The following is a 26815-nucleotide window of genomic DNA, read 5'->3' as shown; positions in this document are numbered from 1 at the left end:
TGTCTGCTGCAATGAGTGACTGGTTTGACTTAATTGGCTGGTGCTTAAATGCGAGAACGCAACGTAGCACAGCCTAGCAGCTCGGCGTTCTTCATCTCAGCACTAGCAGCTCAGCCCAGGCCTTTGGAGATGCAGAAAGAAGTCCCCCCGGGGAAGGTTGTTGGAACCCAGGGGCCTGGAGAGAAGACCAGCAGAGACCATCTTGTGCCTTCCACGTAAGAAAGAACGTCAGTGGAAAGTTAGCTGCCTTTCCTCTGAAGAACTAACAAAATAAATCCCCTTTTATTAAAAGCCAATCTGTCTCTGGTGTGTTGCATTCCGGCAGCTAGCAAACTAGAACAAAGATGAATAAGATATAGTTTCTGCTCTGAAACATCTGGCAATCTGGCAAGGGAGACGGAGTGAATACAGTTAATTGTATTCTCATATACATCTTCCCTTCTTCTTTGCCAAGAGAACACTGGTTTTGTTGGGATGGAGACAATATGTAAGCTGATGATGTTGGATCAAGATTGTTTTTACACCAGTGATCCTAAATTCAGACTCACTGGAGAGTAACATGCAGCCAAGGTGAAGAACCCTTGGTCTGAGCTAAGTTGTGATCCTCTTGTTTTCTACTTTCACAGCCTGTCTTTTGTCATGTGTCCTGTCTTTTGTCATGTGTCCTGTCTTTTGTCATGTGTCCTTTTGTCATGTCATGTTTTCTACTTTCACAGCCTATCTTTTGTCATGTGTCAATTCATATTATTGAATATGAATTTCAATAATTCATATTAAAATGAAATATTCATTTCAGACAATGAAATATAAGGGGGAGAAAATGGTGGGGAAAGGGAGATTTAGGGCAGGTTTTCCTTTTCTAATGGAAGGGAAATGTGTGCCTGGCACTGCTCTTTCCCTCTTCTTCCTGCTGTGGTCTCTGGAGCAGTAGAAGCTATACTGCAACCTTGAGGGAAAGCTGAAGAGAATTAGCAAAATCCCAACTTGTCTAAGTCACTGTAAATGGGATTTTCTGATATTTGTAGCTGAAAATATTCTTATTTGATAAAGGAGGGGAGAAAAAAATCACAAACAGCTGTAAGGCACAACAGCATTTAAGGGCTGGAGCTGGGTTAGGTAGCACGGGGTGGGTCAGAGGCGTGGGAGACGGAACGCTTCATGAAGAGGCAGAATTTGGGATTTGGGTAGGGCTTTGCAGAATGAGTGGGGTTTAGACTGGAAGATATGGGGAAGGTGGAACTACAGGTAGCCACATCCATGCTTAAGCTTGGGCTCACTTGGGAATATGTGAGGAGGTGAGAATGGCTTGTGTATAACACTCAGACAGCAGAATGGTAGATGGTAAGTCTGGAAAGTGGTCATCTGTAAAGGGCCCTAAATGACAAATGGAGTTTGGCTGTAGCTGGCCGAGCATTAAGGGAGCAAAACAATGACATCATCAAAGATGAAGTTCAGAAAGATCATCTCGGTGGCCATGTTTATGATAGATCTTTGGGAAGGGTGATCAGAGATTAAAAAACCAGTTCAGGTTTCTCCAACAGGCCAAGAAAATAAAGCCCTGAAGTAGATGTGGTCAAGAAAAAGAGCAGATTTTTGAGGCACTGCATTGGTGGAACAGGCACTTGGCTCCTGATAGAGGTGGGACCTGATAACACCTTGCCCTTTTTTGGGGAAGGGCTTGTTCTGGGCTTTGGAATTTGAAGATGAGTATTCTTTATGTCCTTCCCTATACCTGGAAATTTTTTTATGAACCTCAATCACCATCATCTAGACCCTACACGGCCAGATTTGAAACTTCACCTAAAGTCACCCCAAGTGTCCATCTGTAAGTCCATCCGTATAATGGAATAATGTAGGAACTAGTAACACATGCAACAATATCGACGAATCTCAAATATGCCGAAACAAGGCAGACTGGAAGAGTGTATCTTGTATAATTCCATTTAAATAAAGTACAAGAACAGGCAAAACTAATCTATAGTGAGAGAAAAACAAACAAACAGCATAGTAGCTGCCTTTGGGAGTTGGGAGTAGGGAATGAGTGGGATAGAGTGTCAGGGTTTTCTGGGGTGACTGGCAGAGGTTTGGGCTGCATGGGTGTATGCATTTGTTAAAACCTGTAGAATGGCACACTTAAAATCTGTGCATCTCAGTCCACATAAATTTTAAACAAAAAAAGAAAATCATAAAATAATATTGACTTCTAGTTAATGATATGCAAGCTGAAATGTTTAGGGATGAAGGATACGCATATTTACAACTTACTTGAAATGCACCAAAATATGAGGTATAAAGGATGGATGGATAAATATGTAATAAAGCAGAGATAACTAAGTGTTAATGACCTAGGAGGCAGGTATATGGGTGTTCACAATTCCTTCAACTTTTTTGCATGCTTGAATTTTTCATAATAAAATGTTGGAGGTGAAATCCCTAGTAAAGGTTTTGCTAATTCATCTGTCAAGAGTTAAAGGGTCGAGCAGGAGAAACCAACCTGTGGGCAATATAATGCAATTGGAAGTTCCCACTCGTTGCAGAATTGAACCTTTGGTCCTTCGAAGCAGCCATAATCGGGAATTGAAAAAGGAGCAGTCCCACTCAGAAGACACAAGTGATTATGACTGGTAGTGAAGGGTGGGTGCAGTATAAAATCTCTCCTAGTTTTTCCTGAGTTCCAGCATCATCAAGTCTTTTCCTCTGTGCAGACTACACGTCCATTCCTTCAGGGTTTGCTTGCATGCGTCATTAAATGTATTTTACATTTACTTTGATTAATGACTGCAAAAATACTTGAAATAACCACAACAATGTGATCTGTTCGTTCTTCTTTTGTTCCAAGAAAGAGGTTTAGCAGAAATGTCAGTGTATTGACAAAGAATCCTCCTGGTACACTTGAGGTTTCTTGAGCAATACAAAGGGCAGGAGCACATAATTAGAAATGGTTCCTGACGTAATTTTCACCTTTGTCACAGAAATAGTGCAACTGCATGTAAAGTGTAGGACGTATTTCCTCTGCCTGGCCAGAAGCTCTTTCCCCTTCATGAGCAATAACATCTTTTCAACATCGAGCCTCCAGTTCTTTTCTGAGAATTAAAAATATTTAGGGAGTTTTGTTTTCCCACAGCCCAACCTTCATCAGAAGGTTCAAACTTTCAATGATAAGTTTTTTCTAAATCCTCTCAGCAGCTGGCTAGTCAACCTTTCCCTCTAGAAGTCATGTTGTTTAATTAGGCCATTCATTGTAGTTTATTAATTATATAAAAAAAGCATCATGTTAGGGAACATCTATTACTCTGCTTGGTATGCACCTCTTTGAATTACCAACATTCAATACTTTCATATGTATTTTATTACATATTTAAGAAATTAAAATCTTTTGTTTTAAAAATAGATTACCAACAGGTAGCAGTCTTTACAATATTGCCTTCTCCAATCTTTTATATGTTGACATTGTAATTGCTTGTTTTTCTATGTTTTGCTTCACTTAGATGTCCTAGAAAAAGGGAATACAATTTTTGCCTTCCTTTAAGTGCAAAACCACTCTAAATCAGTGACTTAACAAACTTGAGTTTATTTCAGAGTCCATCTGGGTGCTTGTTTAAAATGCAGATTCTGGGACCCATTCCTGAAATAGATACTGGGGACAACACTGAGAAACAATGTTCGTAAGGAAGTGGGTGTGTTACGTCTCAATCTTACAGAAACAATAACGGGCTAACCTGAGTATTTAAAACAGGCATCTTATTATTTACATTTTTCCTCCGAATTATCATCACTGTATAGTGTCTTTTATAAATCAAACTGGAAAAAGTGAGACTTGATTTTCTGTATTGATGAACAAATTACGCACCATGAGATGTTAAAAGATCTAAATGTTTCCCATCAATTGGTCTTTGGGCTCTTTTGTGTGACTTCCGGCTAATTGTTTTTCTTTCTGTATATTCCACCTGACTAGGAAGATAAATTGTCATCAAAGTTTGTTTGAAATTTTAGGTGGGGTGTACAAAAAACAAAAGGAGGCTGGGATTTTTTGCAACTAGTTCAACTTCTTCTTAAGAAAGAACAGCTTTATTAAAGGAATGCATGAAGATAGTTAAATGAAATCAAATGGTTCCAAAAGGCTTACAATGAACACAAAGTCCCTTGCTCTGAGTTTCCCTAATCCCAATTGTCCTTTTCATCCTTTTAGCTTTTCCTTCTGGCATTTACATTCATGTTTTTTCCCGCTAGATTAACTTCTCAGTTTTCCAAATGAGTACATAAATTAATACAGTATTTAAAAACATCTTAAACATATGAAAAATCTCACCAACCCCCTAACCCATTCCTTTAGCAGTTTTTTCCCTCAAAACAACTACTTATGTTATTTCTTCATTCATTATTTTACACATTATCTAGTGATTTCCTGATATGATAGAGAGGATTTAGTTCATACACCACCACTATTCACTTTTCCTCCCCATGTTGTCCCCAAATAGTTACGACTTGAGGGTTCACCAGTCATCACATCATTATGACTATGTACGGATTACTTACTGTTGGAAAAAACCCCCAGCACATTATGCTTTTTTTTTATACCTTTTTCTTTTTTCTGAAATTAATGATTTTCTCTTTTTTTTCCCCTTCATTTGCTTTATCTTCAATGAATTTACCTCCTTTCAAATACCCTAGGTCTGTCACCAATTGAGTCGGTTTGAAACTGACCTCCAGAGAAGCCATGTTCTTTAATCCTGATTCAATATTGTTGGGTAGGACATTTTGATTAGGTGGCTTCCATGGAGATGCATCTCTATCCACTCAAGGTGGGTCACTTACTAAAGTCCTTTAAGAGGGAACCATTTTGGAAAAAGTTCAGAGCTGACACAGAGACATTTGGAAATGCAGAAAGTAAATACCTTAAGGAAGCTGTTTGAAATCAGAAGTGGAAAGACCAGCTGATGCCAGTCACGTGCCTTCCCAGATGGGTCTTTCTTAAGTCTTTCTCTGGATGCCTTAGTTTGGACTATTTTTTTTGCATGGGCAGCCACTAGGAATTGAATTTGGGTCTTCGGTATGGCAGGTGAGAATTCTGCCACCGAGCCACCGTCACATCACCCAGCTTGGACACTTTTATGGGTTTAGAATGGTAAACTTGTAACTTAATAAATTCCCTTTATAAAAACCAACCCATTTCTGGTATATTGCATTCTGGCAGCATCAGCAAACCTAAAACATCAACTTATTAACATTTTGTAAAAGGCAAGTAACCCATTGTTTCATTTTTTTTTCTTTTTTTTTATTAATTAAAGAAAAAAAAGAAATTAACACAACATTTAGAAATCATTCCATTCTACATATGCAATCAGTAATTCTTAACATCATCACATAGATGCATGATCATCATTTCTTAGTACATTTGCATCGATTTTGGAAAAGAACTAGCAAAACAGAAAAAGATAAAGAATGTTAATATAGAGAAAAAAATAAAAATAATAATAGTAAAAAAAAAAAGACACAAACAAACAGACAAACAACAACAAAAAAACCTATAGCTCAGATGCAGCTTCATTCAGTGTTTTAACATGATTACTTTACAATTAGGTATTGTTGTGCTGTCCATTTTTGAGTTTTTGTATCTAGTCCTGTTGCACAGTCTGTATCCCTTCAGCTCCAATTACCCATTATCTTACCCTATTTCTAATTCCTGCTGGTCTCTGTTACCAATGACATATTTCAAGTTTATTCTCGAATGTCGGTTCCATTGTTTCATTTTTATATTTTGTTTTCTGAGCCAACTGGAATACTATTTGTTTCTCCCATTTCCTGGATCCCATGCCACACAGTTTCTTGTTTTACTTTACTCTTGCATTTTGTTGGAGTATTTCCTTTAGTGCTTTCCAAGAAAGGGTGCATGAAGGAAATATCTTTGCTTGGTTAAAAATGTCTGTATTTTACCCTTGCCCTTGATTATCACATCTGGCTGATTATAGATTTCTTAGTTGAAAAATTTTTCTTCTTATAATTTTGAAGGCATGGTTCTACTGTTTTCAGTTTCTTTTACTTTTATTCCTTCTCTTTTTCTTTCTTGCCTTAAGGGTAGCTCAAAACCAAAATCAAACTGCACCAGAAAATCCTGCTACCCCCACTTTAAAAACATATCTTGACTCATAAAATTCCATACTAATCCAATCCCTCCCTTTGGTCCAAGTTACCATCATCCTTCACCTGAACTTCTTAATTGGTCCTCCTGCTTTTTATTTTTTTAAATAAAAGTTCTCAAACAAACCATGTGTGGCTTTATACTTTTTACTGCAGTCATGTTTTCATAAATAATATATAGGGTTGATTTCTTTGCCTGACCTTTTTTTATTTTATTACCCTTTTTGTAAGATTTAAGGAATTTCATTTATACTCTGGATGTTACGTATCCTAATTTTACTGCTGAAGAGAAGGGGCTCAATTTCTTTCTTCAACAGTTTTTTCATGAAAATAAAAATGATAAAGTTTTACAAAATCTAATCAGGATAGAAATACCTGATGAGAAAAATAATACTCCTATTTCTGATATTGTCAATAGTGTGTCACACTTCTCATATACATATTAATATTTATTAAAAATTTTGGTTATTATATATAATTTGCTTCTTTCACTTAGCAATCCTTGACGTTCTGCCATTTTAGTACCTCAATCCTTTTAAATCCCGTAGAATATTATATTCTACAGATATACTGGTTATATATTTCTTTACTGATCAACATTTGGCTGTTTCCAAACTGTTATTTAAAAAAAGAAGTCTTTAACAAATACTCTTGGTCCTTTTTTTTGGTTCAGGATTAATTTATAGAAATGTAAGCTCTGAGTTCCAAGGATATGAACATTTTGGAATTGTAATCAATATTGCTAATATACACTCCTAAAATGGCTGTGCCAATTTATAATGCTGAAAATGTTATTTCCTTGGATATCATAATATTCTAAACCTTTGCTAACATGATGTGTAAAAAATATTATGTTTCATTTTTTAATGTTGTGAAGCTTGTATTCTAATTAACTTTGGTTTCTAGCAATATCCATTCTCCATTTACTACATCTTCGAGTTTAGTTTTACCTGTTATGCTGATTATTTGATTGAGCTTTCTGTAAAGAACAGCCTATTCATTTCTATCATGTAACAACTCTTTTAACCTCACTCATGATGAGACAGAATTTTTAAAGGTCTCAAATTCTTTCTTTTTTTTTTGTATGATGTATGGTGGGGGTCACATTCATTCTTTTTCCATGTGACTATCCTGTTATTGCAGCACCATCTGTTGAATTTTTGGGGGGGAAAGGGCATGGGCTGAGAATTGAGCACAGGTTCCCTGCATGGCAGGCGAGAATTATACCACTGAACTACCCTAGCAGCCTCTCTTTTCTCCTCTTTTAACCCTTAAAAAATTAGTCTCCTACTTATCTCTACCTTCCCTACTGAATATAGTGGAGCTCTCAATTCACTAATTTCCTATTTGGGTGGACATAATTTTTTTTACAGAAGAATGATAGAACCAGAACAATTTACAGTCGCTATTTTGATTCAATTTTGTTTTAAAATACGAGTTGTAGTTCTTCTGTTTATAACCCCTTCCTGCCCTTTAGACTAATCTGGCTAGCTCCTATCTCTTTGGGTCCTGGTTTCCACTCATGGTACCAGGGACTCTCCAGCTTTGGGCTGTCTTCACAGATATGCTACCCAAGGAAGGGGCTGGGGACCTAACCCTGACCCTGGAGGGATGGGCATTAAAACAGTTGTAGCAAGAAATATTTCACAAATGCTAAAATCACCCTGCTTAGAAACAATCATCTATAGATTTAAAGTTAACAAAAATCTTTTTTTCTAATGTAAAAATACCTGATTTTTTTTGGGGGGGGGGAGGAAACAAATTGAATTAACCCAGGAAACATCTTCACATTAATCATTCTTTTCATAAACTTCAAATTTGTACTTAATGCCTTTTTCCTCCTGGACATCAGAAAGAATACCTGGGTATCTGTAAAAGGAAAATGTGTATAATTAAATAAAATATCAACAAAAAATACAGCTTTCCTGACTCTCAAACAAATGCAACAGCAATATATAAAGCAAAAACAAGTTTTTTTTTCTTCCTTTATTCATCACCATGTTAAGTAAGTCACTGTTAACTTAGATGGCTATTATGCAAATAAGAAAAATTTCCAGTTATACAGAAAATGAAATGCATAACTTCTCCTTTTTCTTTCCTGTAACTGGTTAGCTTTTTTAAAACCTAACCAGTGTTGACAATTTCTCATATCTTTTTAATATCCAGCTAACATGAAAGTTCTTAACTTTTCCAAGTCTTGCACTTGATATTAAACTTCTTCTGTGAGCAAAAGAAAACTAAAATACAACCCTTAGCTGTTTAAAGCTGAGCTGAAGTTATATGCACTGCACTGTCATAGACTACTGATTTCTGTTTATCCAGATGGACAAAACTCTGCTTTAACTCCCGTATAGCTTACTGCAACTTTTCATCCAGAATCACTATTTGGTCTTTCCTAACGTCTAAATCTCACCCAGAACCAAATTCCCTCCAGCTTCCTATTCAAAACCCAAGTTCTCCACTGAAGCGTGTTCTGACCACGTCAACCCAAAATGAGCATTCCTATCCTGCTCCAACTCTGTGTGCGCCTTCAATAAGGCCAGGCGCCCCAGCACACTCGGAAGGTGGTCAAGAAAACCAGCTTTAGTCAGGCGTGCTTGACTCTGGTTCTGCTGTGCGACATTCTCTGAGCCTGCTTATCAATACAGTCTTCTTTCTTATAGAGCATTTAGCACTGTGCCTGACACAGCAAGCGCTTCACTAATATTACCCCTTAGTATTATTGGTTTTCTAAACTCCTTAAAGGCAGGAACCAAACAAGAAAACATTTAAATTACATGATGTTCAACACGAGGCTGTGGAGGAACAGGTGGTAACCCTTGGTTGACTAATCAGAGAGCAGGCCAGTTTGATAAAGAGCAAAATTAGAAACATGATGCAACAATAGCATAATAATGTGTAAGGAAAAAGATGTTCTCTTTGGAAATATTTATATTTCAGAGGAAGAAGCTATGTTTCTAATATACCAACCATTTTCTCAACTGTGTCTGTTCCACTGTTTTAGTAGTAGTATATTTAGATCTCCTTTTTTTTGTTTCTTTTTTGGAATGCATGGTCTGGAATCAATCCCTTCCTTTTTTAAAGGAATGATTTTATTAGGCCAACTTTAAATTATAATTCTAGTTTCTTTGGAAATGAGTCACCAAAAGCAATATTCACACATTTTAGGCAATGGCTTTTTTGCTATAACACCAAAAAGACACCGTTAAATTGGACTACAACAAAATTTAAAACTTCTGTCCTCCAAATGATATTATCAAGGAAGTAAAAATGACAACTGTGCCTCATTTTTGGTTGAAGGAGGGGCCAGATCCAATAGCTTACCCTTCACCTTAGAAAAGATATCTTGACATGACCCATACCACTGGACACCTAGATATTTCACTGAGGAGGAAGGCCCCTTTATTAATATTGGATTTATCTCCCATCCCCTGTCATGCAAATGCTTACTAATAAGTGTAGAGAAGTTGCTACTTCTTGCTCACTAGGTCCAATCAGCATGATATCATCAATATAATGGACCAGTGTGATGTCTTGTGGGAGGGACAAATGATCAAGGTCTCTGTGGAAAAGAGTGTGACATAGAGCTGGAGAGTTGATATACCCCTGAGGTAGGACAGTGAAAGTAAACTGCTGGCTTGCCAGCTGAAAGCAACTGTTTCTGGTGGTTCTTCTTAAAAGCTGAGAAAAAAGCATTTGCCAGACAAATGGCTGCATATTAAGTACCAGGGGATGTGTTGATTTGCTCAAGCAATGATACCACATATGGAACAGCAGCTGCAATTGGAGTCACCATGTGGTTAAGTTTACGATAATCCACTGTCACCCTCTAAGTCTCATTTATTTTCTGCACAGGCCAAATGGGAGAGTTGAATGGGGATGTAGTGGGAATCATCACCCCTGCATCCTTCAAGTCTTTAAGAGTGGTACTAATTTCTGAAATCCCTTCAGGAATCTGGTATTACTTCTGATTTACTATTTTTCTAGTAGGGCTTCTACTTGGCCTTTCCTACCCTTTCTCCATGACTTAGGGGACCAAATTTGGGATTCTGCCAGTGGCTGAATATGTGTATTCCACTGATCACCTGACCTCCATAAGCCCTACTCTGATTGGTGGACCAGAGTGACATTTTTGGTCTCCTGGAATTAATGTCACTTCTGAGCCAGTATCTTGTAATCCCCCAAATACCTGATCATTTCCTTTTCCCCAGTGCTCAGCTATCCTGGTAAAAGGCTGTAGGTCTCCTTGAGGAAGGCCGACAGCAAGGTTAACATATACATTTTTGACAGTGTAAAAGGGTCCTTCCCCAGGGTACCTGGCTTTTCCCTCATTCAAGGGGCTCTGGGTCTTTAAACTGTCTCAAGTGTGGAAACTGATTAAGGGGCCATGACTCTCTGTTTTTTTAATTTCAAGTTAGACTTTTGTTCACTTGACTACAACTCTCCTGCTTATACAGCTCAAACATGAATTTATTGGACTGCCCATTGTTTTACTTCCAAGTACCCTATGATATACTAGCCAATGCCACAAGTCTCTGCGAGTCAGATTATTTTGACTGCTGCTTTGAGATTGTTTTACATTATGGTAGCCATGCCCACCTTGCGGAAATTAATTGTTGCCACAATGGCTTCTGCCAACACAAGATTGACTATCCCCATTATGTCTAAGGATTCCAGCTCAGTCATAGCAGTTCTTCCAGTAATACCTCACCTACAGAGAAGGGCAACTGCAGAGCTCTTTAGGGATGATGGCGCTAGTCTCACAAATTTATTCCTCAATGTCCTAGTAAAAGGAATAAATTTAGTAGATCGAAATGCTAGTGATCAACGAAAGGGAGGGGTAAAGGGGGTATGGTATATATGAATGTTTCTTCTATTTTCTATTTATTCCTTTTTCTGAATTGATGCAAATGTTCTAAGAAATGATCATGATGATGAATACACAACTATGTGATGAAAAAAAGAATGTTCATATTGTATACTGATTGGTTTTATTAATAAAAATTAAAAACTAAAAAAATAAAAATAAAAAAAGGTATTCCTCTGGACATTCCTGGGTAAGCAGGTCTTGCATGATAAATCCATTCTAACACTCTAATCCCTCTAAGCCTTTGGACCCCTTCATCTGCATTACAGCAGGGCAGCTCTGGCATTTCAACCTCAGGTAACACTGACCACCTTTTGATCTATATTTCAGCTACCACTGAAACAAACTGTTAACGCCTTTTCTACTCCTTCGAGCTACAACACTGAATGCAGAACCTCTGCATAGCGGACTATAACAATAAACCAGCCTGCTCCAACTTTATATTCCTTCCACCATTATCCCACACTCTTAATATCCATTCCTACACATAATCCCCTGATTTTTGTCTATATAAATTAGCAAACTCATGCAGTTCTTTCAAATATAGCATACCTCCTCATGGGTCACACTTCTGGGGTCTGTTGGGACTTTAGTTATACATCTTGAAGAAAAGAGGGTGGTGAAAAAAATCAGATGTGTCTTTCAAGTCAATTATCTCAGGACATTCCACTGCAGTTTCATCTGGTGAAATAGGAATAATCTCTCCAGACAGGAGTGAGGGCTGTTTCTCCAGGGGAGGCAATTACAGGTTTAGCAGGCACTGAAGGGTTAATCTCTTCAGGTGGAGGGTGGAAGGCAGCCTGGAGGTCTGGTAGCCACCTACCTAGGGCAGGCTAGAGGTGTGGTGGCTGTTTCCTCAGAGTAGACCATTACAGGCTCATCTATCAAAGGCTCAGCAGAGTTGGGTTCCAGTGTTCCCACTGCCATCATTATCAACCCGTATGTCCCCATTCCAAGTTTCAGGATCCCATTCTTTTCTAACCAAAGCCCTTACTTTAACAGCAGACACCCTGCAAGGCTGAGAATTTAGTTTCTGTTGTAAATCTGCTACTTGCACAAAGAGACTCTAGGTCTGGTTTTAAGAGATCTCAAGTTTGCGAACACAGGAAGTTTATGATTTTTTTCAGGGAACACTTGGAAGCTTTTACATCTTTCATATAGCATTTAAGTTGCATATTTGAAGTCTTCAGTTCATCCCTTTCTTTCATAACTGTATTCAACATATCTAAGTATAACCAGGCAACATCATTATACTTCTCAATTGCATGAAACTTTGTTAAGGTGTCAAAAACATTGTCACCCAGAGCCTTGCTTCGAACAAGAGTATGATTAGATGAATCAAATGATGATAGTTTGTGTATCTGAATTGCCAACTCATGCCATGGACTGTCAATGCCACCTTGATTATCACCTTGATTATTGGAAAGAGAGTCATCTAGTGCCTTTCAATCTAATTAGAGTAGAAAATCAAGGACAAAAACCCATTAATATTCTATTTCTCAAGAACCACTTTCGGTATCAAGCTGTATTGGTCAGGGTTCTCCAGGGAAACAGTACCAACAAGACATATCTGTAAATATGAGATTTTATAAAAGTGTCTCATGCAACTGAAAGATGCATGGGTCTAACTTCTGTAAGGCAGGTAATGGGATGGTAACAACAATAAAGGTATTCGATGAATTCTGCAGGAAAGTCTTGCCAGCTGAAGTACAGACAAAAGTTCTCTCTTCTAACTGCTGAAATCATCACCTCCCCCTTAAAAATCCTCAACTGACTGGATTAAATCCAACCGGTCAGATTCTCTCATTGCATAAGACATTCTCCCCTTAGTTGATCATAGATATAATCAGCCATAGATGCAATCAACTGACTGATGAGTTAATAAACCAGTCTTTTGGTTTATTAATCAGTCATGAAATGTCATTATAGTAACAATTAGGCCACTGCTTGCTTGACCAGATAACTGCGCACCCTGGCCAAGTTGAGGCATGAACCTAAAGATCACAGGCTTCGTCGGAGGTATTTTTAGAGCCCATATTTCTATCAACAGTCTTTTCACAACAATCCAGGCCTTCTTTATTAAGCACTTTACAATTTTCTCAGAAATTTCTCCTTATACATTTATAAAGCCTTTTCTGCATTTTTGGTATTTATAAATTGCAGCAACCCATGCTCAGTACCAAAATCTGTTTTGTTTTGTTAAAGCTGCTGGACTGCAATATACTAGAAATGGGTTGTTTTTTTCAAAGGGGATTTATTAGGTTACAAATTTATAGTTCTAAGTCCATAAAAATGTCCAAACTAAGACTTTAACAAGAGGATACTTTCACTGAAGAAAGGCTGATGGTGTTCAGGGTTCCTCTGTCACAGGGAAAGCACATGGTGATGTCTGCTGGCTCTTCTCTCTTGGGTTGGTTTCAGAATGGTTCTCTCGGCTCTTGCGGGGTTTTCTGGCTACTCTGTGGCATCCTCCTTCTAAACTTCTGTGGGTCCTTGCTTGTTTGTCCCAGGTGGTTTCTTCTGAGCTTTTTCTAAAATATCTCTCAAAAAGTTCCACCCAATAATAGGTCTGTCCCTACAAGACTGGATTAAAAGAACATGGCCTTTCTAGGATATGTAACAGTTTCAAACCAGCACAGCAATATATCAAAATAAAAATAAGTTTCTTAACCTTTGGATACCATAGCAAAAATGTGTGTTTTTTAGATGCATAAAATTCTTTTACAGTTTTTAAAATTATCAATTTTCTTTGAGAAAATTTTCTTAAGAGTCCAAGAAAATAAGTCACACACTTCATTTGATTAAAATCAATTACTCCAAAACTCGACCATCCATTTATTCAGACTTGGCTCTGAATGTTCTTTCAGCGGGTATTTCCAAAAATAAGCTCACACACAAAGAATAATGACCTGTTACAACTGAGAATATTTGAAAGAATGTGCTAAAAGCTGGTCTAAAGGTGTTGATATAATTAATCCCTTTTACTTTATTCTCCAAAGCCAATAGCTGATAATTATTGTAAACTAAAATGTTATAAATTTAAAAAATCAGGGAACCTCACATTAAAATCACAGCTACTGAGTAAAGCAAGTATAACCTGTTTTTTCCATCTCAACAACTGCTACCGCCTTAATCTAAGTCTCATCTTTGACCTAAACATCTAGAGTAGCTTCCTAACTCATCCTCCTGTTTGACTCTTTCCCCCCTACAATCCATTCTACACAAAGCAGCTAGAATATACTACTCTCTTTCCAGAACCCTTTAAACTTGTACTTGGTCTGCTCCCCAGGCCTATTCCTGTCCTCAGGCCTCGGCAATAGCTATTTCTAGTGCCTGGGATATCATAGTGCTTCTGTCACTTGAATCTCGGCAATAGGCAGCGCTCCTTCCAGACACGTCTCCAACTACCCAATCCATAGTATCTATTATATCACAACACTTCAGTTCTCTGCAGAGCTTCTCTTTCAATGTTCACCTGTCATCTGCCTCCCTCCCCCTCTACTAGAATGTTAGGTTCTGAAGAGGAGGGGCATCATCTGTGTTGGTAAACACCATTTTCCTCATGTCTAGAACAGTGTCTGATGCTAAAAATAAATAACATTGAATGAATTAACTATTACTCTTCTAGATTTCAGTAAAATCATTAAAATCTGAATACTTCCAAATCTATTAAAGATTTCCAAAAATATCTATAGTATTTGTCTATAAGACATGTTCTTATCCTTGAAAAGGCATGATCTTTTCTATTCTTCTGTGCCGGTTTGAAAGGATGTATGTACCCTAGAAAAGCCATGTTTTAATCCTAATCATGTTTTGTAAAGGCAGCCATTTCTTCTAATTCTTATTCAGTACTGTATGTTTGAAATTTTAATTAGATTATCTCCCTGTATGTGACTCAATCAAGAGCGGTAAACTGGATTAGGTGGAGATTTGACTCCACCCATTTCAGGTGGGTCTTGATTAGTTTACTGGAATCTATTAAAGAGAAGAGAGACAGCCAAAAGATTCAGAGAGAGCAGAGAATGCCGCAGCACTACAAAGCAGAGTCTACTAGCCAGCGACTTTTGGAGATGAAGAAGGAAAATGCCTTCTGGGAGTTGGAGAGGAAGCTAGTTCGCCATGTGTCCTTCCAGCCAAGAGAAACCCTGACTGTGCATGTGCCTTCTCACTTGAGAGAGAAACCCTGAACTTCATCAGCCTTCTTGAACCAAGGTATCTTTCCCTGAATGCCTTATTGAACATTTCTATAGACTTGTTTTAATTGGGACATTTTCTCGGCCTTAGGGCTATAAACTAGCAACGTATTAAATTCCCCTTTTAAAAAGCCATTCCATTTCTGGTATATTGCATTCTGGCAGCTAACAAACTAGAACAACTTCTTAAGCAGGATATTCAAATAAATGCTTCAGATTAACTAAACATTTTCTACTTACTCTGGAAGAAGTTTATATTTCTCTACATCAATTTCTGGAAAAAATGTGTCACTTTCAAATTCCTGCATGATCCTTGTCACAAACAGTCTAAGATGGCCTGGCTGATTCATGGCTTCCTTTGAAATAAGAAAAAGCATCAATTTCCTTATTTAATTTGCATAAAAACCACAGAAACTCTATATTTTTTATTGTCTGTTTGCTTGAATTAGTCAAGTTTGTACTAGGTATTCAAGACATACTATTTAAATAGTCTACTCTTTAATTTAGGGCCCTGGAAAGGGTGTCTTAGTTTAGAATGGCACTAATCACTACCAATAATTATGAGAGTGAACTTAAGTATATAATGGCCCTAGTTTGCTTCAAGAACACCTTTATAAGCATTCAGTTCTGTTTCTGTTTTTTTTTTGTTTTTGTTTTAACAACTAAGAATCCCAAATTATCCAGTAACGTTTTACAGAAAAAGTTACATATATATAAATAGATAAGACAGTACAATTCATAAAACCTTGACTTTTGAAAACTTCATGGGCATACTTAGTACATTTACATAAAAATTAGTAATGCTTTCATCTCTTAGGAAGTAGTTAAAATGTTACTAAGGTATTTTATGCTGCCTCTTGTTGCAATGACTGTATTTGGCCTTACACTGTTAATGACTGTTCTGACTACTGCACATGGCACTGTTGATAGTTTCCACAGAAAAAACTGCCCAAGGATCAATATTTTAACATTTTATTAGAATAAGTCATGAGTCCTAATTCACCACCAAAAAAGCCATAAATGTATATATTCCCGGTGTTTGCTATTCTTAAAATTCCAAATAAGGGTCTAGAGCAAAAAGCAAGCATCAAAACTGATGATGTAAGATAGGAGAAGGCAAACTTTTTTGTAAAAGGCCAGATGGTAAATATTAAGACAGTTTCTTACTCTGCTTTGTAGGAAAAAGCAGCCACAGATAAAACTAACTGAATGGGTGTAGTTGTGTTCCAATGAAATGTTATTTACAGAAACAGGCAGATAAGCCTATCTGGCCTATGGGAGGATAAATCTGAATGATCTACAAGCTGCTGGAATGAAAAGCAGGCAAAACTATCATCTGAAGGGACTATTCCCTATTATTTATAAATACACAAAGATGATGTAAATAAATGGTTTAAAGCCCATTTTAAGTGATTATAATATGGAATCCTCATGTGATGGGTACCGAATAAAGCAGTAACAAAATGCCTAGCTTACAGTAGGGATAAAATGCTTCTTTTGAGCAAAGCTTAACATTTTTAAGGTTCAGACTGTGGGTTATGGTCTTCTCCACCTAACCTTTAAAAGCAGGGAAGTAAAAAGAAAGCAAAGTAGAACATTTCTTTATACTTACAGATTACTTACTTGATAAACAGAACTGCCTCCCACTATCCAAACCATGTCTACTTTATTTGCTAATTCTGGTTGCTCAATAAGTTTTAAGGCATCATCCAAACTTTTGGCAAGAAAATGTGCTCCTTGAGGGGGTTCCCTGAGGTTAAAAAAACAACAAAAAGAGACCACAAGCACATTTATTTCTGTAAAACATATTTATATCTGTCAAATAATCTACATAGGAAGCAGTGGTTGTAAAAATAAAATGATCATAAATATGCATCCTTTCAATAAAAAGCACTTAATATTAGTATGATCTATGTCTAATCTATGGTTCACAATGAAACAAAAACCAAAAAAAAAAAAATGCATGACTTTGTAATATCTATAGTGGGGAAAAAAAATCAGTATTTTTCTCCAAAAGGTTGGGGTAAAGGGCTAGGAAAGGGTCTAAGAGAATTTTCTGGGGTAGGGGTAATGTTCTCTATCTTGATTGAGTTTGGGTAATACAGGTGTGTAAATCTGCCAAAACTTAGAAAATGTGTATTTAAGACTTGCGCATTTCACTGCATGTGATTTTTACCTCAAAAGAAAAAAAAGTGTAAAGACATACAGAACTCTAGTTAATAATATATATGCTGGGAGTATTTACGGGGAAGTATATTAAGTCAACAATTTACTTTGGAATGCATAAAAAGAACAAGATAGATTGATGGATAAATATTAAAATGTTAATGGGAGACTCTAGATGATGAGAATATAGGCATTTACAGTAGAACTCTTTCTGTATGTTCCAAAATTTTCATGATAAAATGTTGCAAAAAAAAAAAGTGGTATTTGAATGACATCGAAGAGGTTTGGAATGATATTCAAATGGTTAAAACGTGGTTACCCTTGGTGAATGGGGAAAGGACTTGCATGTTTCCAACAATAAGGAAGTGAAGTATTCAAAACTGACCATATTGTTACTTTTGTAATTAAAAATCCCAAAGGGGAAAAATTAATTTCAATGTTTGCACTGGCTAGCCCAATCTACTGCAATTTCCTTCATAGAGGGGAAACGTAAAGAACTATGTTTTCAAAGTATTTAGACAGAACAGAAATTATAATTCAATGCCAAGCTCTTAGCCTGGTGCTTAAAAAAATTATCTAATTGGTTTTGAACTAATAGTAACTATAACAAAATCCTGATTAGTCAGGAGCTAATGGGATTATTCATTCTCTTGGGAGCCTCCTCCTTCCCTTCCTTTATGTCCAGGATGACTAAAATAGAGTCAAGGTGGTTTTAGTAATCCAGAATATTGAAGCTAAGATTGATGGTAAAATGAAAAATGGTGATGTAGGAACTAATGTAATGAGGAAAACTGGAAGAGCTTCCTAGAAATTGGTGGGTGACAAATAGCAATATGATATAGAGGGTTGTATAAATGGTTGGTGTGAGCTTCAAAGAAAGGAAGCAATCATTTTATGAAGATTGTGAACAATGACACGAAAACAGCTGAAGGTACTAAGTAAGGTGAAGACCATTTCCCTGCCCTTTTGCAGTTTTGTCTGCAAAAGCAAAGAAAAACAGATTATGGATTTGTTTCAGATCTTAGTTTTACCAAAGAGATGGAAGAAATGCTTCTGCAAAACGCTATTTAGCATTTTAGAAATAAGTTCCACAGGAAACACTGGACCTCCAAACGGTAGCCAATAACCAAGAAGCTGAGTTACTATTTTGAGTTAATTATCCCTTCTTCAGCACAAATTCTAGAGACTAGCACAGTAAACAGCATGCAGTAAGCACTCAGTATTGTCATATGTCATCCCTAAATTTCCTTTCTGCAATTACTTCAAGTCAGCTCATACCGGTTCCCCTGATAAGAGCTGATATGTGACAGCATACATACTCTGTGGTAAGACACATATGGATATCTCGATATCTTGTTTTTCCCACAGACAGGTGGCATGCAAGAGATAACATACATTGTAGGTACTCCAATGATACTTTCCATCCCTTTCCTTAAAACTCTATTCAAGGAAGGTTTCTTTCCACCTGAAGGACAGTTATCTTAGAAAGAAAATAATACTTTTTGAGTGACTGCTTGCATCCCTGTAGTGGACCATCTTATTTACTATTACAAGCAACCCTATGCAAGTATAATTGTTTTCTTAGTACCGAGGAGGAAATTGAGGGTGAGGGGGTAAGTAATCAATGGTCACATAGCTGAGAAATGGTAGAGCTGGTATTTGAACTCCAGCATTTTGACTTTGGAGTCTGAGCTGTGCCATGTTACATACATGAGAGGTTTTTCAACAGGTTGCCATGAGTTTCACGTCTGTCGGATCCTAGTCCATTTAGATCTGGGATGGTGGGGCCCAGGATAGGCAAAGCCCTCTGACAAATATCCTATACTGGGGCATTCTATTCTGATTATTCTCAGTTGTTATGTAAACGTTATCCTTTTCTGGCATGGCAGGTGGAGTTCTGGCCCAATTCCCCTGAGGCCTGCTGGAAACATTTAAAAAAATTCTATGCTAGCATGGCATCCTAATCAGATTGCAGAGAGATGTTCAATTTAAAAACTTTTCTATTTCGCTTTTAAAAATGTGGTTTTCAACAATTAAAAACCAGTTCAACACAGTGAACCCTGATGTAAATGATGTACTATAGTTAAGAGAACAATTATTATAATACTTGTACAATAAATTCATGAAATAGTACAATTTTATGAACTGTAACAAATGTACTACACTAATGCAAAGTGTTAATAGGGTGCTTTATGGGGAAAAATACACCCTAAGTAAACTATGGGCTATAGATAACAGTACAATTATAATATTCTTTCATCAATTGTTACAATAGTACCACACTGATGCAGTGTAATATGCTGAGTGAGATTTGCCAGAAACAAAAGGACAAATACTGTATGGTCTCACTGATATGAATTGACATTAGCGAATGAATCTGGAGAATTTCAGTTGGTAACAGAGACCATCAGGAGATAGAAATAGGGTAGATATTGGGTAATTGGAGCTGAAGGGATACAGACAGTGCAACAGGACTGTAAAAATTCAGAAATGGATAGAACAATCCTACCGAACTGTAGCACAACAATTTTAGTACACTGAATGAAGCTGAATGTGAGAATGATAGAGGGAGGAGAGCTGGGGGCACAAACGAAATCAGAAAGAAAGACAGGCGATAAAGACTGAGATGGTATAATCTAGGAATGCCTAGAGTGTATAATGATAGTGACTAAATGTACAAATTAAAAAATGTTTTTGCATGAGGAAGAACAAAGGAATGTCAATATTGCAGGGTGTTGAAAATAGATGGTCATTCACATTTTAAAACTCTAACTTTAGGTGAGACTAAAGCAAAAAATGTTTATTTGGTACAAAATTTTATTTTGACTAGTGCATTTCCTAATTTAACTTATATGGACAGTTTAATTGAACAATATAAGTATATGGAACCTTGAATAGGACAGGAGATTTTGTAGGTTTGTCCAGAGTGATGCCCTGAAAAATCCCAGAGTGATTTGAACAGTGAATAAAAAAGTATTCGCAGTTGCCTTGGGGGAATGGTGAGAAAGGGGGAAAACTCAACTTTCCCACGTGGAGAATTCCTGACATTCTCGCAAGCAGTGAGGGCAACTAAATCAATAGGCTGAGCCCTCAATCTTGGGGTTCGTTCATATGAAACTTATTCCTGCAAAGGATAGACTAAGCCTACTTAAAATTAGTTCGAAGAGTCACCCCCAGATAACCTTTTTTTTTTTTTTGGCATGGGCAGGTACCAAGAATCGAACTGGGTTTCCAGCATGGCAGGTGAGAATTCTGCCACTGTGCCACCATTGCCCACCCCAGAGAACTTCTTTTGTGGCTGAGATGTGGCCTAACTCTCTCTCTCAGTCAACACGGCAAGCAAACTCACCACCCTCACCCTCTGTACATGGGACATGACTCCCAGGGGTGTAACATCCCTGGCAATGTGGGACAGAAATGAGAGAATGAGCTGGGACTCAGCATCAAGGGATTGAGAAAACCTTCTTGACCAAAACGGGGAAGAAAGAATTGAGACAAAATAAAGCGTTAGTGGCTGAGAGATTTCAAACAGAGTCGAGAGATTATCCTGGAAGTTATTCTTATGCATTTTATAGATATCCCCTTTTAATTTAAGGTGTATTAAAGAGGCTAGAGGGAAGTGCCTGAAACTGTCGAGCTGTGTTCCAGTAGCCATGTTTCTTGAAGATGAATGTATGATATAACTTTTGCAACATGACTATGTGATTGTAAAAACCTTGGTTCTGATGCTCCTTTTATCTATGATACTGACAGATGAGTAAAAAATATGGATTAAAAATACATAATGGGGGAACAAATGTTAAAATAAATTGAGTAGACTGAAACACTAGTGAACAATGAAAGGGTGTGGTAAGGGGCATAGAAAAAAATAGGGGGAACAAAGGTTCAAAATCTATTGAGTAGATGGAAATACTAGTGGTCAGTGAGAGGGAGGGGTAATGGGTATGATATATATGAGTTTTTCTTCTTATTTTTTTTTTCAGAGTGATACAAATGTTCTAAAATATGAACATGGAGATGAATATACTATTATGTGATGATATTGTGAACCATTGATTGTACACCATGCATGGAATGTTCGTATGTTAAGAATGTTCACGTCTGTGTATTGTTTTGGTTTGACAATAAAAAATAAATTTAAAAAAACAAACTGCAACTTGATTGTCTAGGAGGCTTTGGAGAAGCATTTTTGTCCTATATCTTATTAAGGAAATAGTTACCCCAAATAACTAGAATCTGGCAGGAGGACTCAGTTTCTTCTTACATTTGGGAGGGGGGTGAAAACTTTAAATCTCTAAAACACTTGCATGAGCAATAATGATTTACATATGTAAATCTTTTCCCTTTTATTCAAGACTTGCCAGTGCTCGGTACACAGAAGGTTCTAGAGTATGTGTGGAACTGACCAGAGAGTAGGGAAGGAGAACGAAGGGCAAAAAACAAACTTAAATTTTTTTACTAACTGGTATTCCTATTTCCATGGCATGCTTGATAATAGAGGCTTTAAGTTTTCTCCATGCCTTAAAAAAGAAAAGGGAATACACTAACAAATGTTATATATAAATACATCAGAAGCAACTAAATCCAATTACATACACTGCGGGGGGGTCATAAAGAAGAAATCAGACATTATTTGAGAAGAATTGCAGTTCAGTTGATTATCTCTCCCACTGAGATTTATGTTTGTTTTGGATCAAGCTAGCCATAAACAAACGAGTAGTATTCAAGAATATGTTATTAAAGAGTCTCTAGGAATGGCAATATAGTCTGTGAATTCGGATCCTATCAAATAAAGAGATAATTAGAATCTCCTAGCAACCTGGAGAAAGAACAGCATGAAGACTGAGGCAGATGCAAAGATGCACATTAATATATTCTTTATCACCCAAAGGCAATCAATGTAAATGTTTTGGTACACTTTCTCGTAGGTGTTCACCTATGCCACGGGATTCAGGGGAAAGTGGATATGAGTCTGAACCCTCTTAGTCTGTAGTTGTATAATGGTTTTTGCTTGATGTGTCAGTTCTGCTAGGTTATAATCCCCAAATTATTTAATTAAACACTAATACAGGTGTTGGTGTGATGGTATCTTGTAAATATGACTAAAGTCTATGATTAGCTGACTTTAAATTAGGGACAATTTCTAGATAATCTGGGTGGGCACAATTCAATCAATTGAAAAGTCTTAACAGCAGAGCCAAAAATGTTCTAAAATTGATTATGGTGATGAATATATAACTTTGTGATGATATGTGAGCCCACTGACTACAGGCCCCACAACTGCGTAATACATCTCTTATTACACATCTTGTAGTGCTTCTGCTTCTCTGGTTGAACCGAATGATACACAAGGGAATAGAATACTATGGCCATTATTCTAAAGCAAGCAGTACTTTAGAATTCTGCATTTTCCTTCTTTTTTTTAAACGTGTGATTACATTCATTAGTTTAAGTTAGAACAATTAACATGCCAATTATAAACTTTTCCTTAAGGTCTCATTCAGGTACCCCATTCACTCCCCCCAAAATCAAGAAGTTATTTTAGCGTGTTAGGACCAACTTTAAAAATAAAAGAAAACAGAAATCAGGGCACATCGCACGTGGAATAAATAACATGGAAGGAGCAGTCAAGATTTTGACCTTCACATCACTGTAACTGACTGCCTTGGAAGCTTTCATGCTATATTAAGGCCTTCTCTACACTCCCCCACCCTTTAGTTCCCAAGACATTTCCAGACACCAGGAACCACTACTAAAATTTTGACGAGTTATCACTTAGGGCAGGACTTAGAGAGCGGATAACTTCAATTCTGGAAAATCCTAAAACTTGTATTTTGATTCTATGTGAAACTAGAAAAAGTTACTAATTATATTGAATAACCGATATTTGAGCCTATTAAGTAATGGTCCAAAAAACCTTACAAATCTGTTACTACAGTGAGATTTTAATGTGCAATATAATTTTTCAAGGTGATAAAATGCATTAGTTACTTAAATACCAGAGAATACTTATTTATTTCTTTGTGGTACTATGTAGTTTCATCAATAGCTACTTTTACACTATTTCATTTTGACATACAATGACCTCCACTTCAAGAAAATGGGACATGATTTTTTTGTGGTGAATTTATTTATGGTACTCACTTGAGTTCTCTACTGAGAACTAAGTTAATTCTGTCCTTTAAAGGCCGATTCTTCTCAGGGATGGAGAACCAGGTCTTTCTACCCATAATCACCAAATTCTGTTTACCTACAAAATTGCAGAGAATAAGTGTGATTTTGGAAAATATATATATTTCATTTTTCATATATATATATACACATATCTCAACATATATAGATGATTGTTACAGTGACATCTAGTGGATTTGCTTTAAACAACTAAAATTTTAAAAAGCTTTACGAAAATTTGTATTTATCACCCATACTACAAATATCCCTTTAGTTCTGTCCAATGTACACCTAAATATATTTATATAGTTATAATCGTTTGCAATCATAGTTTAATGTGGTAGTTAAAAACAAAGATTCTGGGTCAAATTGTTCCTATTGAATGCATTCTGTTATCTATTCGTCTAGCAAGTCATGTTAACTGCCTATGCCTTCCTTTCCTTAACTATAAAACAAGCATAACAATAGTTTCTACTTTCAGGGTTGTTGTGGGCCTTAACTATTCAGAACAATGTTCAGTATCTCATAGTATTATTATAAGTGTTAGCTATAGTATTACTCATTTTTGTACACTGTAGATTTACATCATGTACATAAAAATGGCTGCTCAATATTCCAGCCAACTTAAAACACTTCCAATTATGCCTCATCCTTTTCTTTCAAGTAGTGTTTCTATAGAAACTTTATACATATAGCTTCCAATTTTGGTTTAACTGGTTACAAAAAAAAAAACCTTGAGTTAGCTATTTGGATCAAAGGAACAAGAACATTTCTATGACACTGACAGACCACCAAAAGCAATACATGAGTCTGTTTCCTTAAAGATTTATCATTTTTTACTTTACTTAAATAAAAACACTAATGTTTATAAACTTAAAGCAATAAGACTAAAGATTTTCTCATATTTTGCTTTAATACTCATGACCAAATGTTACCTCTGAAAGTCGGAAATTTTTTTCCCTTGAAGAATCAAAATAACCAAAAAGTACCTATAGTACATGGTACCCACTCTACAACATGCACTATATTTTCAATGATAGTGTTCATTAAGATGTTCTCGGGATTCAAGGAGGAGCTATCACCTGTTAAAAATCACCCTGTCTACTGAAAACCAGCAAAGAGGCATTGCACGCTCTTCCTATTACCAGACCACACTTAGGATTCTTGAGAGTGGTTGGTGTCAATTCTTAAGCTTTTGGCTCTTGTCATCTTGTATCTACTAGTCACCCAAGTTCAAATTCAAGGGCCTTCTCCCTGTCCTGTTAAAGTGATGCAGCACATGTTCCTTTCTGACTTACTGCTTTCTTATTTACTATGCATTCCTCCTCCTACAGCCAGAAATAGCATGCCTAGCAAGTCATGTTAACTGCCTATGCCTTCCTTTCCTTAACTATAAAACAAGCATAACAATAGTTTCTACTTTCAGGGTTGTTGTGGGCCTTAACTATTTAGAACAATGTTCAGTATCTCATAGTATTATTATAAGTGTTAGCTATAGTATTACTCATTTTTGTACACTGTAGATTTACATCATGTAAATCTACATGGGATGGGTTATCTCCTCATCCCATATTCTTTCCCTTGTTTATCACCTTTTCACCAATGGCTCAATTCGTTTAGCTTCCTGTGCTGAAATTATCCTGGATATCCTACAGGCATCTCAAAAATCATCACCATACAACCGCATACTTTTTCTCTCCTCCTTTATTTTCCACGTCATTCAGACTCTTAAACTGAAAACGTGGGAGTTCATCCTTGACGCCTTTCCACTTCATCTTTAATTTCCAGATTCCCAAATCTAGTATCACATAACTTCTTGAATTTTCATTCTCTCCTCTCCACTGCCCTCGTTCAGGCTTTATCATCTCCTCCAGCCCGTATCCAAAGGCCTCCTCTGCTGTCCTTTATTGGCTCTTAACTTCCATGGAAGCTTCTACCCACCTCCAATTTTGCCTAATGGCCTGAATTTTATGCACAAGCCTGTGGGGGCCCAGAATCAGGCCTCTGACTGTTGGCAAAGCCACCTCAGAAAACCCTTGGAGGCACAGCCCGTTGGTCTCCTGTGAAATGAGGTCCAGCTTGTATGTACCTTATCTAATCTGGCCTTACTGTGAGAAAGTTTTCCCTCTGCACTTTCAGGCAGGTTAGTCAATGCTCACTCTGCTCTCAAGGACACTGACTCTGGAGCCCAAGGAAAGCTGTACAGAAAACATTCTGATAAGTAATAAATGGTTCCTGGGAGAGGAACTGTGAACCGAACTTCGTAGTTTTGCAGGCATGACAGATATTAATTATAATCTTGCTTTGCTATATTCCCTAAAGCAGTCCCCATGTAAGAGCGCAAAAAATATGTGGATGTCAGTTTCTTCGGTACTCTTGCTCCTGATGAGCTTGAGTCCCCTGAACTGACTTCCTGTGTCTGTCATTCCTTTATCCTGCGCGACTCCCCTTCTTCTCTCCTGGTCCCTAGGGAAATCCCGGCACAAGCCTGCATAAAACCTAAAAGAAGTTCTTTAGAGAAAAAAAAAAAATCAAGGAACCTTGGGAACTGCATGAAAATCAGCGGTAATCGAGAAAAGGACCCAGATGAACACGGACAACTTTTCATTGAAATAAAACCTGCACTGGTAAGCTTCCTCAGGCAAGATTTTCTCGAAATCTTAAAATATCTCACATTACCTTCTACTGAGGAGGTTGTGGTCATTCTCTGGAAATACTTGAACTCATTCCTGTAAGTTAGAGAACACAGCGTTACCCAGACCGTTATTACTCTGCGGGCTCATGCTCTTAACTCGCCGGACAAACGTGAGCTAGGGGGTGGCACTTAGTTGCGGGCCAGGAAAAGACCGCTGGGCGCAGCAAGATCCGAACCGAGACCAACAACGTGGCTTAGGGGCTCCTGACGCGGAGTCAGCACGGGCCCGCCCCTCCGGTCAGCTCGGGTCCCAAGTCCGAGTCCAGCCTCACCGCCGCGCGGCCCAGCCCGTCTCCGCCCAGGTACGCGACCACGGACAGCCCACGCCAACCTCAATCTCCCGCTGACCAGTCCCGCAGGTACCTGAGTGGAGGCCAGGGCAGGTCTCCGTTCTTGCCGATGCCCATGTTCTGGGACACAGCGACGATGCAGTTCAGCGGACGAACCATGACGACAGCCGCAGCGGATACCGCCGAGCGCGCTCGCCTGACTGGAACTCTCCGCCTAGTTCCGCGCGAAAACTGCGGCGGCCCCGCCCCTTCGGCCCCATTGGTGCACAGGAGGCCCCGCCCTCCGCCCCGACGC

The 26815-nt window shown here is 37.6% G+C and overlaps 1 protein-coding gene across 3 annotated transcripts; it reads right to left on the bottom strand.

Moving 5' to 3' along the window:
* Window positions 1–5302: 5302 nt before the first annotated feature.
* DHFR (dihydrofolate reductase) lies at window positions 5303–26797 on the bottom strand. Of its 3 annotated transcripts, XM_077139297.1 has the most exons (7): window positions 26594–26797; window positions 26215–26264; window positions 23509–23614; window positions 16822–16948; window positions 15439–15554; window positions 11558–11606; window positions 5303–8007 (listed from the first exon to the last, which is right to left on the bottom strand). In XM_077139297.1, exons 1-7 carry the CDS (start codon window positions 26677–26679, stop codon window positions 7987–7989), a joined length of 555 nt encoding a protein of 184 aa, XP_076995412.1. In that variant the 5' UTR covers window positions 26680–26797; the 3' UTR covers window positions 5303–7986. The 3 variants fall into 3 exon arrangements, with proteins under 3 accessions (XP_076995412.1, XP_076995411.1, XP_076995413.1); XM_077139296.1 differs by lacking the exon at window positions 11558–11606 and having other exon boundaries at window positions 26594–26796; XM_077139298.1 differs by lacking the exons at window positions 5303–8007; window positions 11558–11606 and having other exon boundaries at window positions 15459–15554; window positions 16811–16948; window positions 26594–26796.
* Window positions 26798–26815: the final 18 nt, after the last annotated feature.

This window comes from Tamandua tetradactyla, chromosome 21, assembly GCF_023851605.1.
Source record: "Tamandua tetradactyla isolate mTamTet1 chromosome 21, mTamTet1.pri, whole genome shotgun sequence".
NCBI lineage: Eukaryota > Metazoa > Chordata > Mammalia > Pilosa > Myrmecophagidae > Tamandua > Tamandua tetradactyla.
The sequence above is the reverse complement of the archived record's forward strand: the minus strand, read 5'-3'. Positions and strand labels throughout refer to the sequence as shown.